The sequence below is a fragment of the Trichomycterus rosablanca genome, chromosome 5 (genome assembly GCF_030014385.1).
Source record: "Trichomycterus rosablanca isolate fTriRos1 chromosome 5, fTriRos1.hap1, whole genome shotgun sequence".
Classification (NCBI taxonomy): domain Eukaryota; kingdom Metazoa; phylum Chordata; class Actinopteri; order Siluriformes; family Trichomycteridae; genus Trichomycterus; species Trichomycterus rosablanca.
Window position 1 is genome coordinate 26,176,111 of NC_085992.1, and position 16,129 is coordinate 26,192,239.

The following is a 16,129-nucleotide window of genomic DNA, read 5'->3' on the forward strand; positions in this document are numbered from 1 at the left end:
CGAACGCGGCTCAGCCAATCAGATTTTAGGACCGGAAGTATCCGTTTTATAAAAAATTTTTTTTTGCTGCAATGTCTTATTTCTACCAGAGAGGGCGCCACATGACCAACGTTCATGTTCAACGACAAACGTAAGCGTTCCTTTCATCAATCTGTATATAATGTGGATGGATCTGTTTTAATAAAGAGAGGGATGTTGTGAGATCTGCGTTTAGCTGAAAGCCTTCCGAACACGTTTGACATTTTGCTGAGTACAGAATAACCGGCAAGTGAAGGTTTTCCTCCTAGTTTCTTGATCTTGTTTTAATACAGACAAGCTTTATGTCGTCCAATCACTCACTTAAACAGAAGAAGAATTATGGGTAGGTAATATTGAACTATAACACGTTTGTTTTAATATTTTTATTTTTGCCATTGGTGCTACCGTTAGCTAAAAGTATGCTAATACGGCTAAATTCTGAAAAAATGGGCTTTTTTAACATGCCGGGGTAATGTCGGTAAACCATGCTTATGTATACCGCGTCCTGACATCTTTAAATTTGCGAACGAACAGAAGCTAGAGACTCGGATTTAGGTATTGTTAAAGATGTATAGGCATTGTTTGACCAATTCTATCATGTAAATGTGTATTGTTTCTCAGGTTCCCCCGCGAATCCAAAAGAAAGTACATAGTGGAATGTGTTTCGCGTTTCTACTGAGTCAGTAAAGTGTTTCTAATGTGTTTGTCCTGACTTTCACTAACTGTCAGACTGGGAAGGGGGGCGTTGGTGGCAAAAACAAGACAAAGTGTTCTCCTGAGAAAAGATCTACTGCCCTTCAGTAAAGATAAATGTGATGTGATTGGCTTGACATTTCCCTGTGCCCTTTAGAGCAAGAACATTCAGTAATTTGTCTAAACAGGTGCCCTTTCATTTGAAAAGGGTCCTGGTATAACGTGTATTATATGTCTCGAGAGGCTTTATTGTCATTTCAGCTATATACAAGTACATAATGAAACGGAACAACGTTCCTCCAGGACCAGGGTGCAACACAGAACAAAAAGAGCAAGACAGTACGATACACAGTGCAGATAGACAACAGTATAATAAATACAAAAAGGCATACTATGAATTTGTTATCTCTTGTTGTTAGCTCTCTACCATATACAAACAATACAATATACAGACAAGATTATATGCAGACAATGTACAAATGTACATTGTACAGACAATTAACATGCTAGGCTAGATTTTGCATATATACAGAAAATAAAGTTAATAGACAAACTGTCTTTAACCCTTTGTCTATTAATTTTCCTAAACAGAAAGATGTCACAACATTTATTTCTGTCCAGAGTTGCATTAATTTTCCCCCAAGATCTTGTATTGATGATGGGAGATTTGGACCACTGCGCAAAGTCTTTTCCAGCACATCCCAAAGATTCTCAATGGGGTTCAGGTCTGGACTCTGTGGTGGCCAATCCATGTGTGAAAATGATGTCTCATGCTCCCTGAACCACTCTTTCACAATTTGAGCCCGATGAATCCTGGCATTGTCATCTTGGAATATGCCCGTGCCATCAGGGAAGAAAAAATCCATTGATGGAATAACCTGGTCGTTCAGTATATTCAGGTAGTCAGCTGACCTCATTCTTTGGGCACATAACGTTGCTGAACCAACTGCAGCAACCCCAGATCATAGCACTGCCCCCACAGGCTTGTACGGTAGGCACTAGGCATGATGGGTGCATCACTTGAGCCGCCTCTCTTCCTATCCTGATGCGCCCATCACTCTGGAACAGGGTAAATCTGGACTCATCAGACCACATGACCTTCTTTCATTGCTCCAGAGTCCAATCTTTATGCTTCCTAGCAAATTGAAGCCTCACTGACAAGTGGTTTTCTTAAGGCTACACAGCTGTTTAGTCCCAATCCCTTGAGTTTCCTTCGCGTTGTGCGTGTGGAAATGCTCTTACTTTCACTATTAAACACATCCCTGAGTTCTACTGTAGTTTTTCTACCATTTGATTTCACCAAACGTTTAAGTGATCGCCGATCACGATCATTCAAGACTTTTTTCCGACCACATTCCTTCCTCGAAGATATTTCCCCACTGTCCTTCTACTTTTTAATAATGTGTTGGACAGTTCTTAACCCGATTTCAGTAGTTTCAGCTTCTCCTTAGATGTTTTCTCTGCTTGATGCATGCCAATAATTTGACCCTTCTGAAACAGATTAACATCTTTTCCACGACCACAGGATGTGTCTTTCAACATGGTTGTTTAACAAATGAGAAGCTACTCACTGCATCAGTTAGGGTTAAATAACTTGTTGCCAGCTGAAACAATCACCCATGCAGTAATTATCCAATGGGTGGCTCTTACCTATTTGCTTAGTTAAATCCAGGTGGTGACCTTTTTTTTGGCCAGGCAGTGTAGAAAAATAGCATAAGAAACATAATGAAGTAAATAATAATAAAAAATAATGCTTGAGACTAGCAGCTCTTTTTGTTTAAGAAAATTAATAAGACAAACTGTCTTAAACCCTGGATTTAACAGATCTATGGAAAAAAACAAGGAAAATGTAATTTAAGTACTATGGCCATTAAAAAGTGAATATCTACTGTTAAGATCTGTTAAAAATTACTTAGATACAGTGGGTACAAACATACAAAGGCAAATTGTATCTGTAAATGCACATATATCTAAAACAGTCTAAAATAGGCATTTGTCTTACTGGCATTGCACTTGACCTCTTCAACTTGCCACACAAAAGATAATGGTGCTTGTTGCCATTTCAGGCTAAATCTGAAAGGGTTACATGGGTGCCCCAGTCATCAGGTGCTGGCCCAAGTATACCCATCACAGACACCTGAATCAGATCAGTGGTTTGCAGTCATTGTACCGTTCTAAGGTGCTCTGGTGGCACAGAGCTCAATTACGCTAGACGCTCTATCAGGGTCCTCAGCCAGTCATGCATCTACATACAGACGTGATTGGCTATGTCTGGGGGCATGTTACTGCATTGTGCCCAGTGATTCTGAGGATCAAGACCCACCGTGAGCCTGATCAGGATAAAATGGTGATAAAACATGAAAATGATAATGATGCACTGGTCTATGGTTGTGGAGCACAAGCTTAGTTTATAGGTAATTAAATAATTAGTGCCGGAAATAAGGTTTCATAACTGCGTGGCTGGGGTATTACTCTCCTTAAGCTCATCAACCATTCGGTAAAGTCGCAGCTCAAAAGGAGCGAATATAAGCGGTTTGTACACGTCACATGAATGTCCCCTACTCCTGCTGGAGCTGTCGTTCTGCACAAAGAGGGCAGAGTACACTGTGATCCCACATCGCCAAAGCGGTATTCACCAGAAAAGGCGGGTTGATTCTTATACGTGAGTCGACTAAATGATTCGACTCACTGACAGGACGGAGTTCGAATCATTACTGTACGTGCGAAATGGAGCAGCTCTAGTGGAGGCGAACGCTCGTCATTGGTGACGTGCCTTAGTTTCCCACACCCGTATTGAGGCAAGTCCCGCCTCCTGCATCTGCAAAACTATGACATGAACTGCTGCAATTGGCCATCAGCTTGTAAGCTGTCTATTATTGGTCAACCAAAGAGCAGGAAAAGCTGTACGAATGTAGGTGGGCATTAAAACAACGCCTACGAAAGTGGGGCCACGATTGATCATGAAGGATTAGAGTTTATTTAGTCTGCATGTTTATTGGAAATTAGACATCGCTGATCGACCTCACCGCACCGGTTTGTCACTGGATCATTCATACAAGGTGTGTAAAGTAACCTATTGTTTGTGAGAGCGTGGTGGCTAACATGCTAGCACTTGTTATAGAGCTTGTCCGAGAACAATTTGACCCTCACGCACGGTGCTTTCTTTTTTATGCCAGATAATCCATTTTAAAATAGCTTTTGTTGTTGTGAACATGTCTTAAACGACGCGTACGTTAACATACGACTTAGCGAATAAATTACAACTTTTTTTTTTGCCGAATTAGCTTTTGGTAAAACAGTCGTGCAGGCAAGAATTCGATTCTTTTTTAGACAAACTGAAGGGTTCGTGGGTATGGAGACAATCAGTTGTAGGCATTGTACACGTTTTGTGTTGTTTACTTGCATACAGTTTGATAGATATTCCCTTTGCTCTAATATGTAAAAACTATAACAAATAAGAAGTAATATATACCGGTATGAGAGCTGTTCATTGTTATTTTTTTTAAATGACACATTTGTCAGGATCTTTCATTATCACATTATTATGTGTAAATTATATTTAAGTTTGTTAACTAGAGCTAACCATTATTTTTTAATTAATTTTTTTAATTAATTTGTAAAATTTCAGTGATATACAATCTTATACAATGTCTTAATGAAGCATACTTGCATCTATAAAAGAAAAAAAAATTTAATATTAAGGTATAATCTTAGCTAAACATTAAAGCCATGCATTTACTTCTTTTAGTAATGGTTTAATCCAACAATTATTTTATGGCTAAGGCACTTAAATGGGGGCATTAATCAGGCTTTTAAAAGCTGTAACAGTTATATAATGTTTTATTCTTGATTGTATTAAAATGCTGTGGAGAAGACATTGTGGCAAAATAACACAATAAAAATAATGCGAAATGTTGGCATTGTACGGCAGTTGTAGCCTAGTGGTTAAGGTACTGGACTAGTAATCAAAAGGTCGCTGGTTAAAGCCCCACCACTACCAGGTTTTTGCTGTTGGGCCCTTGAGTAAGACCCTTAACCCTCAATTGCTCAGACTGTATACTGTCACAGTACTCTAAGTCGCTTTGGATAAAAAGCATCTGTAAAATGCCGAAAATGTGAATGGATTTTTACCCCCCAGAAATGCTCATATTGAGGGCTAAAAGGACAAAATTAATAAAGAACACTTTAATGAGTAGAAAAAGTAAACAAAGCCATACCAAACATTTAAACATCCCAAGATTACAGGATCCACAGCCTGCTCTTAGTGCAGAGTATTAAAGCTGTCACAGTTTTTAGCAGGATATTACTGATGTGTACTTATGTTTTTAATCAATGTGACCTTAAAAACTGATCGCTTTACAGTATTATTAGGTGAAGAAAAGTACTATCCTTTTGCACTTAGACAATTAAGTTCTTTAAAATGATCAGATCACATAATTGTCTCATCTGATTAATGTCTAAAAGAAAACATTATTATTTACCTTTTATGTTTATTTTGAAAATAGCTTCGCTTTTTAACTTTCGAGTTTGTCTTAATACAGTTCAAAGTTAGGCTTGTTGTCTTATTGTCATTCCTTTAATAAACAATGGTACTTTGATTATTTGCAATGTTTGGGGTGTTTAATACTTTATGCTTTGAGTCCTCATTTTTCCTCGAAATAAATGGAACCTCCTTTACTCATTATGCTATAAAAGAGTGTTGGTTCAAAGAACATTCATATCAGTACTAACCACATGCTTATCATAGTTAGCCCAGTTAGAAATAGTAAAACCTTACATTATACTCTGCACGTTACATCGGATTTCTGGTTCTGAGCTGAAAAAGCGTTTGGAACATGCAGAATGTGTTTTGTTTTCAGGCAGTTATTTATTAAAACAGAAACCATGCAATGCTGCTTTTATGGAAATAAAACCTTATAACCCTACCGCCTGTTTTCAGAGAACTGAAAGCAAATAAACTAAATTCGACTTCCTTGAATGATCTTACAGTTTATTTTTGTCAAAGAATAAGTAATTTTTGTTATTTGTTTAAAATGTTTTTATAATATTGCGGAATAAATTCCTGATCTGAATCACTGTGTAAGAATTTGTAAAGTTTGGCTAATTGTTATCTGCGTGAGACAATTTAAGACCCCGAACACTATACAATTGCTGAAAATACTGACATTAATGATATCTGTGGATCAAGCACCGCTGTCAAACGCATCCCCTATCCATGCCAAAGGATAATAAACAGCAGAACAAAATTCTAAAATGCAAACCACTGCAAGGACATTTTTCACTTCAGTGCCCTCCAAAAAGCACTAGAACTTAAAAAGCCATATAAGATATGGAAAACCAAACTTTACTCCTACTTGGACTTAAAAACAGAACCTATTATTCAGTCATGATAATAGTCACAGCAGCTGACATAGCATTAAGAATCAAACAAACAGTCAAATGTATAATAGTGATATACTTTGGGTCTGAATAATCTGTGCCATCATGGTCATCAAAATCTCATGTATTTACAGATTAAAATATCTGTGCATAATGAAACGTATGCCAAATCGGATTCAATACCAACCTAGCAATTTAGGCTTGATGATATGAGCTGGTGTTTAATTGGGACACCCCTCAATAACATTAAACATTTTGAACTTCAAGGTTTGTACATGATACAACATGTTGGGTGTAAATGATAAATCTATGTAGATTTTATGGCCAAATGTTAACTGTACAAATGCAAGATTGCAGCTGCACGTATTACACGTGGACCTCGTCACAACAAAACCGTTATCAGCATGGTGCAATACACAAGGTGGAGATATGGTGAATGCAGTTGCAGCTCCTATCATCACAGCACAGCACTATTGTTGATAACTTTAGTGTATTATGTAAATGTTTGGTGTTTAAATAAAAAAAAATACACTAAAGCAATATTTTTTTAAGCAAATACACTTTTTTTTTAGGTTTATATACAAGAATAATTGACTATAAAAGGTGTGAAAGTTAAAAAGCTTTAAATTAAAAAAATTTTCAGGGTACTTTCTGTCACTGCTGTCTAAAAGGAAAGTATTTAAATATTGCTGCTGCTGTTGACACTGTATATTCACTAGGTGTGTAATGAGGAATAACCTTTCATATATTACATGATACAGATAGCAGTTACTATTAGTGAACTGAAGTTCCATGCAGCTAACCATCTGCATTTCAAAGTCATAGGTCTGCATATCGGACTTGGCCCGATTTTATGCTGGATGTCTTTCCTGACACGGCTCTCTTTATTTTATCTGAACTTGGGACTGGTAATCTGGACGCACTGGGCAGGACTCCACTCAACCCAGATACAGCCATTCCTGTCTCTGTAGGCGCCCAACCAGTCAGTAGCACCGCTAGAGTGTTTTACCGTTGCGCCAACCGAGCATCTAGCATATAGATCTAATAATTAATGAAGTTTAACCAAAGCTTTTTGTTTTTCTGCAGTATGTCACCAGTGGTGGAGACAGAGGACACTGCTCTAAGGCAGTGTCTTCAGGCTAGGATGCAGCTGGAGGAGGCCATAGCTGGAGTGATAAAGGCTGAGGCCCAGCTCAAAGGGAACTCAAGAGAGGTAAGAGACTGTCCTTCATCCACTGTAGCTCTGTTTCAAAATAGGCTTTATATTGTGCATTAGTCAGGCCACTTCTTTCTTATGAGCTTTTCTGCATGTGCTGCTATGTTTTGTATTATTTGATTAACAAATTAAAAGACCTGCATCATTTGGTTTTATCCCCCAGCTCCACTCATAATCTCTCTGCTCAGTGACTGACTGTGCTTTGTGCTCGTGGCTGTCAACACTATTGTTTAGGGAGCTTTAACTGAGCTTTCAGGGTAATCCTTTGTGGGGCAACCAGAGAAGTGGGCCTTTTTTATTCTAAACCTACTAAAATCGCCCAAGCCCATGACATCATAACCGCTAGTTCCCCCACACCCTTGGGCATGCTTTATCATGTGGATACACTTGGTAAAACATGCAAGTTAGGGCAACATTACTATGCTGTTGTGGCTTGGCATTGGTTAGTAATTGCTACCTTACAGTACCAGTGGTAAGACCGTTAGATTAGGCTACAGGATATGGGTGACTGAGGTTATGGGTAAACGTGACAGTCCTTATAAAGTGGACGCTGTTAAAAATGTTTGCTTCATAACCAGCCTCTCTCTGGATGTGTAAGTGTCTTTTCAGTCTGTCCTGGAGTATCTGTTTTTTTACGTGCTGCTGGGAAGTTTCTTCATAAATTCTTCTCTCTCGGAATTGGAGGGAAATTAGGTATTTTCTTAATGGGAACAATTTTGCTTTATTGATTCTGGGAGGCAAGCATTTAACTTCAGGGTCAGATTCATCTTGCATTGATTTGTATGTTGTGATAAAATGCTAAAACTACTGTTTTTTAAGTAGGGGTCTGCAGCATTAGATGAGATACAACTGGGTAAATGGATAAGACTAGATTGGGAGGAAAAAAGGAGAAAATGCATAAATAGAATAAAAAAGAACTATGCTGGACAATTGCTTTGTCATAACAATTACTGAGAGCGTGGGTAGCACACTTCTTAAAAACAAGTGTAAGTGGTAAATAAGCAAACTTTATTAATATTGTCTGAGGGAGTTCCTCTTTTATCTACAGTTATATTTTTGCTAAAGCCACTTTCTGTCTCTTTTTATATCAACTACTGTTTTCTGTTGCTTCATATTCCGTCTAATAACTATTTATATACAGGTAAAGTCCCAGCTGCACAGCTGTATCAGTCGGCACCTGGAGACGCTGCGCTCTCGGGAGGTTTGGCTGCTTGAGCACATTGACCTACTGGAACAGCTGAAAGGAGAAGCTCTACAGCAGCAGCTAGAGCAGCTTCACTGGGTTTGTCTGTCACTAATAATTTGTTTAGATTTTTCTTCCAATCTGGTTAGCCTATATTTGTTCTAGCTTTAAATATAAATCCATAAATCCTTTATGTTTTTGTTTTTGTTCAGCTCCGGGGTCAGTTTGACATTCTCATTCATCAGCTCCAGAATTCCAGCAGCAACGCCCTTGCTAACCAGCTCACTGTCTGCATGGAGAAGTAAGTTCCTTTAGCTTGCATAGTTGCTGTAGCAGCCCAAATTACTATTTACATGTCAATGTTTAATAGTAGAGCTGTAGTGGTTTAAGCCTAACTCATTATCGGCTATATACAACAGCAGAGATTGATTTTTTTTTAACACACCCATTCTCTAAAGCTGTGCATTTACCAGCCTTGAGGAGCTTGGACTTATTACTACTTTGGATATGTGCAGGCTTTCTGATTTGAATCTGAGTCCTGAGGAAACACCAGAGATGAGTTTTGAAGCAGACACTTGCTCCTTGCGCCAAGCTATTACATCTTTTGGGACTATTTCCACCCAGGTTTGTAAAGGTTCTGAATTTTTTATCTTTGTCTTACTCTCAGATGGTTGGAGATGCAGGATGGGTATTATTGTTTGCCTTCTCTTTAATAGAAGTTATGCTTTCTTAATGTAGTGTAGGTAAATTAACCTGTTTATGTATTTAAATGATTGCACCATAAAGTTTAGACTTTTGTATAGAAAATGCATATAACAAATTTAATTTTATAAATGTTTCATCCACTGTATTGTCTGTCTTTATTTTAATACAGAAAAATAGACTTATTTTTATTAAAAGAAATGCACAGAATGTCATTGACTTTTGCCCTACATTGTGTACAGCCTGTAAACCTATGTATATCCCTGTTGGTGGGAATAGAATGTGCCCCACTGGACTGACATCCCTCATTACTCTCTTTATTATAGCAGTTAGTGAAGAGCTCTTCCTCAAGCCTAACTAATCAAAACTTGAGCACTTCAGAGAAATCCTGGCTTCTACAGAACTGCCCTGTTGCTACCAAAATAGAGGTGTGTCCTTGATGCTTTTTAACCGTGATCATGACCCGTTTGTGCTATCTTTAGTTTCTCTGATTCACTTAGAGTACTGTGTAAATAGCCTGGTTGTTTTGTGTTTGTAGAAGCTGGACTCAGAATGGGCTGAATGGCTTATTTGCAATCAACCTGTTACCAGCACTCCAGTTGAATATCAGTTTATGAAAGACCTTCAGGATTGGCTTGTGGTCCCTAAAGAAAAAACCCAGGTGAGATTGTGTTGTATGGTTGGTAACTGTGAACATACAGAGTTAATTTATGCCTAGTTCACACTACACGATTCTTGCCCCGATTTTCGTTCGGCGACTGGTCGGCGCTAGATTTGCCGGCTCGGGAGCAACTCGGCGTTCTCGGGATCGAGATTTCTAGCATGTCAGATATCTGATCTGAGTTGCACGTCTGGCAATGAGTCCTATGTCGATCAGCCAATGAGAACGCAGGATACGGTGTGAGGGGAAACGCAGGAGAGGAGTGTAAACAGGTGGGACAGGGGGATAATATAGTTTATATCAGAATACACCGGCAGACACGTTTTACAGTATTTCTGACTTGATCGTTCTCTACAAAACACCAACGGTGCATTGCAAAAATATTGCTTAACCTCCAACTCACAATAGAACAATCCATACTGTTCGTGTTGCCAAATCCACTCATTCATTTATTTTTTTTAACGTAGTTTGGGAGACCAGAGAAGCTCGCCTGTGATTCCAGTTGGTGATAGATGGTGTAGTGTGAAACCCCCTATCGCCGATCAGTCGTGTAGTGTGAAATATACACCGACTGAAAGACTCCCGAGTGCAAGAGATTCAGTCGTGTAGTGTGAACTGTACAGCGACCCGACAAATCAGAAAGTCGTGTAGTGTGAACTTGGCATTATTTAACTGAACTTTAAAATTAGGAATCAGCTTTTATCACATGCTATTTATCAGGTGTATTATTACATACTTTCTTTATACTTGTCTGTTCATCTAGCTGCTGTATAGGCAACGTGGCCTGGGACACAGAACAGTCATTTGGTATACATAAACAGTACAGCTTAAATCCGCAACAATCTGAACCAGCTCTTATATTTTACACATCCTTGTTTATATCCGTTTTATACCTTAAATCCAGCTGCCCATGTTCTCAGTATCACATACAGTGGATTCAGAAAGTATCCAGCCCCTTGACTTTTTGTGCTGTAGATTTGATTTTGTATGCATTGTTTAACCATCATTCTACACTTGCATCATCATCATGCATCTTTTTAAAGTTTATTTGATTCCTATTCAGTTCCTTTGCTGTGGCACTACTAATTGTAGTGTATAAGAGTCCATAAGACCCCATTGGGATGTGGAGACACCTAAAAATGGTAATTTTCATACTCTAGCCATCCAATATAATACAATTTTAGAGGATTTTATCCATTCAAATCCAAGTGTGCAAAGCTTGTAGAGACATACTTGCAGCTTCTTTGCTACAGTTCTACAAGTACAATCCACAATGCCTTTGTGGCTGAGGAAGCACACTTGAGAATAAGGCATCTCAGTAGGCAAGAATTGAGAGTCTTCTCGGTAGTGTGTGTTTGATGTTAAAATGTTGTCTGTTTAGAGAGCTCACTAGGTTTTGAGACCGTGTGTTTGAGCCCCCTTAATGGGGGTTTTAAAGCTCCGGTAGTTCTACAGTGCTGTGGCACTAAAAGTTTAATTCTGAAGTAGATGTATAAAGTAATACAATTCAAATCACACTCTTGCTTTGTTTTATTCCTGTGACTGAGTGCTAAATTATATCTGTGTTAGCACCAGTCTGCTGTGTTCTTTTTATTTTCAAGGTATTTTTTGTGAATTATGTCCAGATGAAAAAACAATGCATGACAGTACAAACTGTAACTGCTGGTTTTTCTTTATACAGATTTACTGAAAGAAAACACTCGGTATCTTTCCATTATTCAGATACTTTAAGGCCGTAAATGACATTTTCAAGATACCGCATTTTCAAGATACCTTTGATACTTCAAGAAAACATTAAAAAATTCACTTTTGTTCCTTGTTTTTCCTCCTCCAGGTGTATCGCCCAACTGTCTCCTTCGATTTCCAGAATGCCTGGGGTCAACTCAAAGATCTTGAGGTTTGGCTTGTAAAGGAGAAGTTGCCTACACGTGAGAGAACCAGCAGCAATGCCAGCAGCAGTAGCTCAGCATTTTCGATTGAGAAGATTGAAGAGAGTGACTTTCTGGATGAGGAGGAAGAGGAGAAGGTTGAAATGGATACCGAAGAGAAAACTGAGGATGGAGACTGGTTCGTCACTCCCAAATTCAGCAAGTCTGCAGAGGCCAGCCATGCTTCATTTGCAGAACAATATAAGCAGATGTTTAAACCCTTCCAAGAAAGCTTTCTTCCAAGTGAATGGCTCCCCAAATCAGACTGCGGCTCATGCTGCGCTTCACGCACAAAATCTGTAGAGATCGAGAACCTGGGCAAGCTCAAGTGCCTGAAAACTCCATCAGCACCTGCCACCCCTGTAACCCCTAATCCTTTGGAGGTGTGGCTCCAGCAGGCCATTCCTATAGAAAGCAGCTGCAAAGCCAATGAGACCTGTGCCAGCTTTGCTCAGTGTGTTTGCGATACCAACTGTGGGAAGGAAGCTCTGAGTTCCTGGCTACTTAAGAAGGAGGGCAGAGACAAAAATGGCATGCCATTTGACAAAAACAGCAGCAGCAAATCGGCAGTCTTGCAGCACCAGGAAAAGCAGCAGAAGGTGCAGGCTATTCTTGAAGCATGGCTTCATCCCAGCAAAAAAGCAGACGACTTAGCTCATTCATCACTCTCTGCCTGGGTGTCTCCATGTAAAATGGCAAAAAAAGAAAAAGCAGATCCTGAAGAGCACAGCTCACACTTTAGCCTTAACACGAACCCCTTTTACAAACCCCTGCAGTCTGAGAGCTGGTTGGCGTCTGAAAAGAAGACACACACCGAGACATCAAACCAGCACAACAAACCACAGCAAGCCAACACGGACACTGAAGAGGACAAGTGGCTTTTACGCAAGAGAGCTAATGCACAGGTGAGCTGAAATCTGTTAAACATGGTATATAGAGCGCTGGATGGTTGTTTCTTAACGAAGATGAGCATATTCTCGAATTATAACTGTGCTGTAATGATACACAAATTCAACTATTTAGTCTCATGTCATGCCCTCCATGTCTGCAGGACCAAGAATTAAGTGCAATATTAAGTGACATATATTTTTAGCACCATAATTCAGTAATTAGTGCATTCATCATGTCATGTCAGTCCTATGATGTCATGCATTTTAGGTACAGAAGAAATCAGTCAGGTTTGGGTTTTTTTCCACCTCTTTTAGAATTGCATGTTGCACTCCAGTTTGGATCTTAGCAAAACACCCACTTATAGTGGGAGCTGCAATGGTAATTCATTTCTTTTATTTGTAAGTACTTTGATCAAGGTTAAACTATTCTCAAAAATGAAGAAATTCTTTGCTATTGATACTCACTGTTAGTAAATGTCTTGCAAAGATCGCACCTAGAGCACATGCAATTCAAAACATAAAAATTTAGTTCCTTTCATCTGTATAATTCTTTAAAGATTTTCTGAAATGTATTTTGATTGTAATAGTTTAGAAGCACAGATTTAATGGCAAAAGACCCTGACATTGTGTACTTTTTTTTTTTTTCTTATTAGGGACATTAAATATATGAACAAAAGAACTAGCACATTCCTTTTAATTTTGAATTTGTGTGGTTTAGTTATAAGAATTGCTAAAAAGTGTTATTAATTGGTTATATAAAGGAAATTGTATGCTTCCAACCTTTTCTCATCCAGCAAAACTTTAAAGTCTTGTGAGAAGCCACAACAGCCATAAGAGTGGCTATTATAGCTAAAAGATCACTCTATAGGTCATTCAATTTTAATACCATTTTTTACAAGCTCATGGTTAGAACTTTTTCTAGGCCCTGTAAGCAGCTGTAACTTGGTTACAAACCTGAATTTTTTTTTCCTCATTTGTGCTACAGGACAGACTGAATCTTCCCAGTGTATGTGATCTATTTTCTTGTCTGAAGCTTGACATGGAAAAGGAGAATTGGCTACATCAATCACCTATACAGGTAAGAATTACTACTGCTTATACACTTGTTTTGATTTTAGTCTAAATTCTAACTTGCAGTTAAGTTATACATTTCTGCTTTTGTAGTAAACATAAATGTGTTTTCATTTTCAGATGTAAAAACTAAGACTCAGTCACTTGGTGGACTCGCTGAATTAACTGATCAACGCACACAATTTAATTGCCTTATTTCTGTATGATCTTTTTATCTGTTCTCTCCGACTAATTTAATGATTAATATTAAGAGTATTACAATACACAAACTCATGACATGTATCTGTCATATGATGCAATGCTTTTTTCTGATACAGAAGACAAACAGCAGCAGCAGCAGCAGCACATCAGACAGTAAAACTAATCGGTCTTTAAAATAAAATCAAGCAGCACGTTGTTCATAAAAATGTATCAGCACATGCCTGATCAGACAAGCCAGCACTGGTTAGCAGTGCTCTAAGATGTTAAGGTAGGCAAGAAGATCTGAGTATATTGGGAGAATTATTGTAAAGTGTGTTTATTAATTCAGTAGTTCTACACAGCATTCCAATACATCCTTATGAAGTCATGTCGACAAAACAAAGGCTGTAATGCAAGAGCAGTGGTGTCATTATGGTTAACATTCTGGACTACTGAAGATCAAGGTTTTATGCTTTGGTCACTGTTGACCTATAAGCACACCAATTAGCCTTGAAATTGGGAAATGTCTCACTAGTATGCCGTTTTGGATAAATGCATCTGTCAGATGTGGAAATGTAAATGGAATTTGGCTTATAACAGTTTAAATTGATAGAGTAGCGTGGCATGTTTGTATCTGAAGGCTGTTATTCCGTTTTAGCTCATTGTTCTCTGTATCGAGGAAGTCACAGGGAACCTACTGGCTGTATTCCATTCTTGGCATGTGATATATTTAGACTCTTGTATCAGAAAAAAGCAGTGTCAATGTGTATTGCTACACCATCGTTAATAATAGCTTGCCTAACACCATGCTCTCAGGATATAAAAAGGCTTTTGCGAAATAGCTATTTTTACCATGTGTCAAACCAAGTTCCTAATACATGAAAGTTCATAAGAATTCTCAACATGCAGTGCCATCTCAGAACATATTGAAATTAGCAGTATATCATTTAGCAACTTATTAAAATTGATAGGGTGTGTGTTAATAATAAAGTATATTTTGTTTTTGGGGGCTAGAAGGGGAAGGGTTCTAAGTTTCATTAAAATGTTAGGGTAGGAAACAAGGTTGGATTTTTAAATTTTAGTGTATTCATTTGTGTATTCCATTCATCAGCCTGAACAAAACCTCCAGCCAAACTTCTATTATCTTAAAGAAAGACATTCACTTTATGGTAGACAAACATACAGCACATTATATTACTGTTATTATAAATCATTATTATTTAAAACTGAAGCAATATTATTTTAAAGTTCTTGATTTAACAGCTGTGGAGGTCTGGACATTTCTCAGTATGTTGTAAATACTGTCAGCTAATACACACACACCTCATGCTTTATAATCTGACAACTATTCGCTTTACTTTCTGCTTCGCTAGCACGCTAGAGTGAATGTAGATGGTAGATACATGACTGAAGTATGTATAGGAGCTCAGATTTATCTGAAATAAACATAAGCCAATATTTAAAACTCATGCGTATTTACTTTTGAGTTTCAGCCCTCCATGTCTGCAGGACCAAGAATTAAGTGCAATATTAAGTATTCAGTAATTAGTGCATTCACATTTAGCAATGTTTTAAAGTTCCCTTATTAATCCAGTTCTCTCATCTTTTATACACAAATCTAATAACATGAGATTTTTTTTTTAACATTTACTGCTAACATGCTTTGTCATCTGCTGTGATCCTTGTACCAAATCTAAATAAATATATATATAAAAATAGTAAAACAGGAGTCATTGTTGTCTTCATTTTGCACCGTCATGTTGACTAAGGATCATCTGACTAGTTGTGAAGTTCACTTTTGTTGCAGCTCAGTGGAAAATGTGTATGTTTTAGATGAACTTATTGCAAAAGCAGTATTACTACTGTGTGAAACTTGAGCAAGAGGCAAGGCGGTTATTGCTTTGCTTGGTATTGCAGGGGCTGCGTGCAGCTACTACTACGTTAGCCCAAAGTGCTTTTAAGTACAGTGTGTGGACAAAACAATAATGCGGTAAAAGAAATAACTATCGGACATGATGGATGTTTGGTGGAAGTAACCTTTAACCCACAATGCCTGCTGCCAACATTTGAATCCCTAATGGCATAAGTGCCCAATCTTTCCAGCATTTAATTATATGTATTAAATTATATCAGGTTCACCCTATGGTAAAGTTATAATGCAATGCCATTTCTAGCTAATATTCCAGGATATTGTCGCATTTGTGTTGC

The 16,129-nt window shown here is 38.1% G+C and overlaps 1 protein-coding gene across 2 annotated transcripts; it reads left to right on the top strand.

Annotated features, from left to right (window-relative positions):
- The first annotated feature begins 258 nt into the window (after positions 1–258).
- Positions 259–15,645, top strand: ncoa4 (nuclear receptor coactivator 4). 2 transcript variants are annotated; one of them, XM_062995900.1, is made up of 10 exons: positions 259–361; positions 7,177–7,303; positions 8,448–8,588; positions 8,702–8,790; positions 9,005–9,113; positions 9,518–9,619; positions 9,730–9,852; positions 11,687–12,685; positions 13,656–13,748; positions 13,862–15,645. In XM_062995900.1, the coding sequence occupies exons 1-10, from the start codon at positions 321–323 to the stop codon at positions 13,865–13,867; spliced, it is 1,830 nt and encodes a 609-aa protein (XP_062851970.1). In that variant the 5' UTR covers positions 259–320; the 3' UTR covers positions 13,868–15,645. The 2 variants fall into 2 exon arrangements, with proteins under 2 accessions (XP_062851970.1, XP_062851971.1); XM_062995901.1 differs by lacking the exon at positions 259–361 and adding an exon at positions 3,527–3,770.
- The last annotated feature ends 484 nt before the right edge of the window (positions 15,646–16,129 follow it).

Coding starts and splice junctions, on each gene's coding strand:
- ncoa4 (XM_062995900.1), top strand. CDS start 321: ATGTCGTCCAATCACTCACTTAAACAGAAGAAGAATTATGG. Junction 9,853..11,686: donor TCCCTAAAGAAAAAACCCAG/GTGAGATTGTGT, acceptor TTCCTCCTCCAG/GTGTATCGCCCAACTGTCTC. Junction 12,686..13,655: donor GCAAGAGAGCTAATGCACAG/GTGAGCTGAAAT, acceptor TTTGTGCTACAG/GACAGACTGAATCTTCCCAG.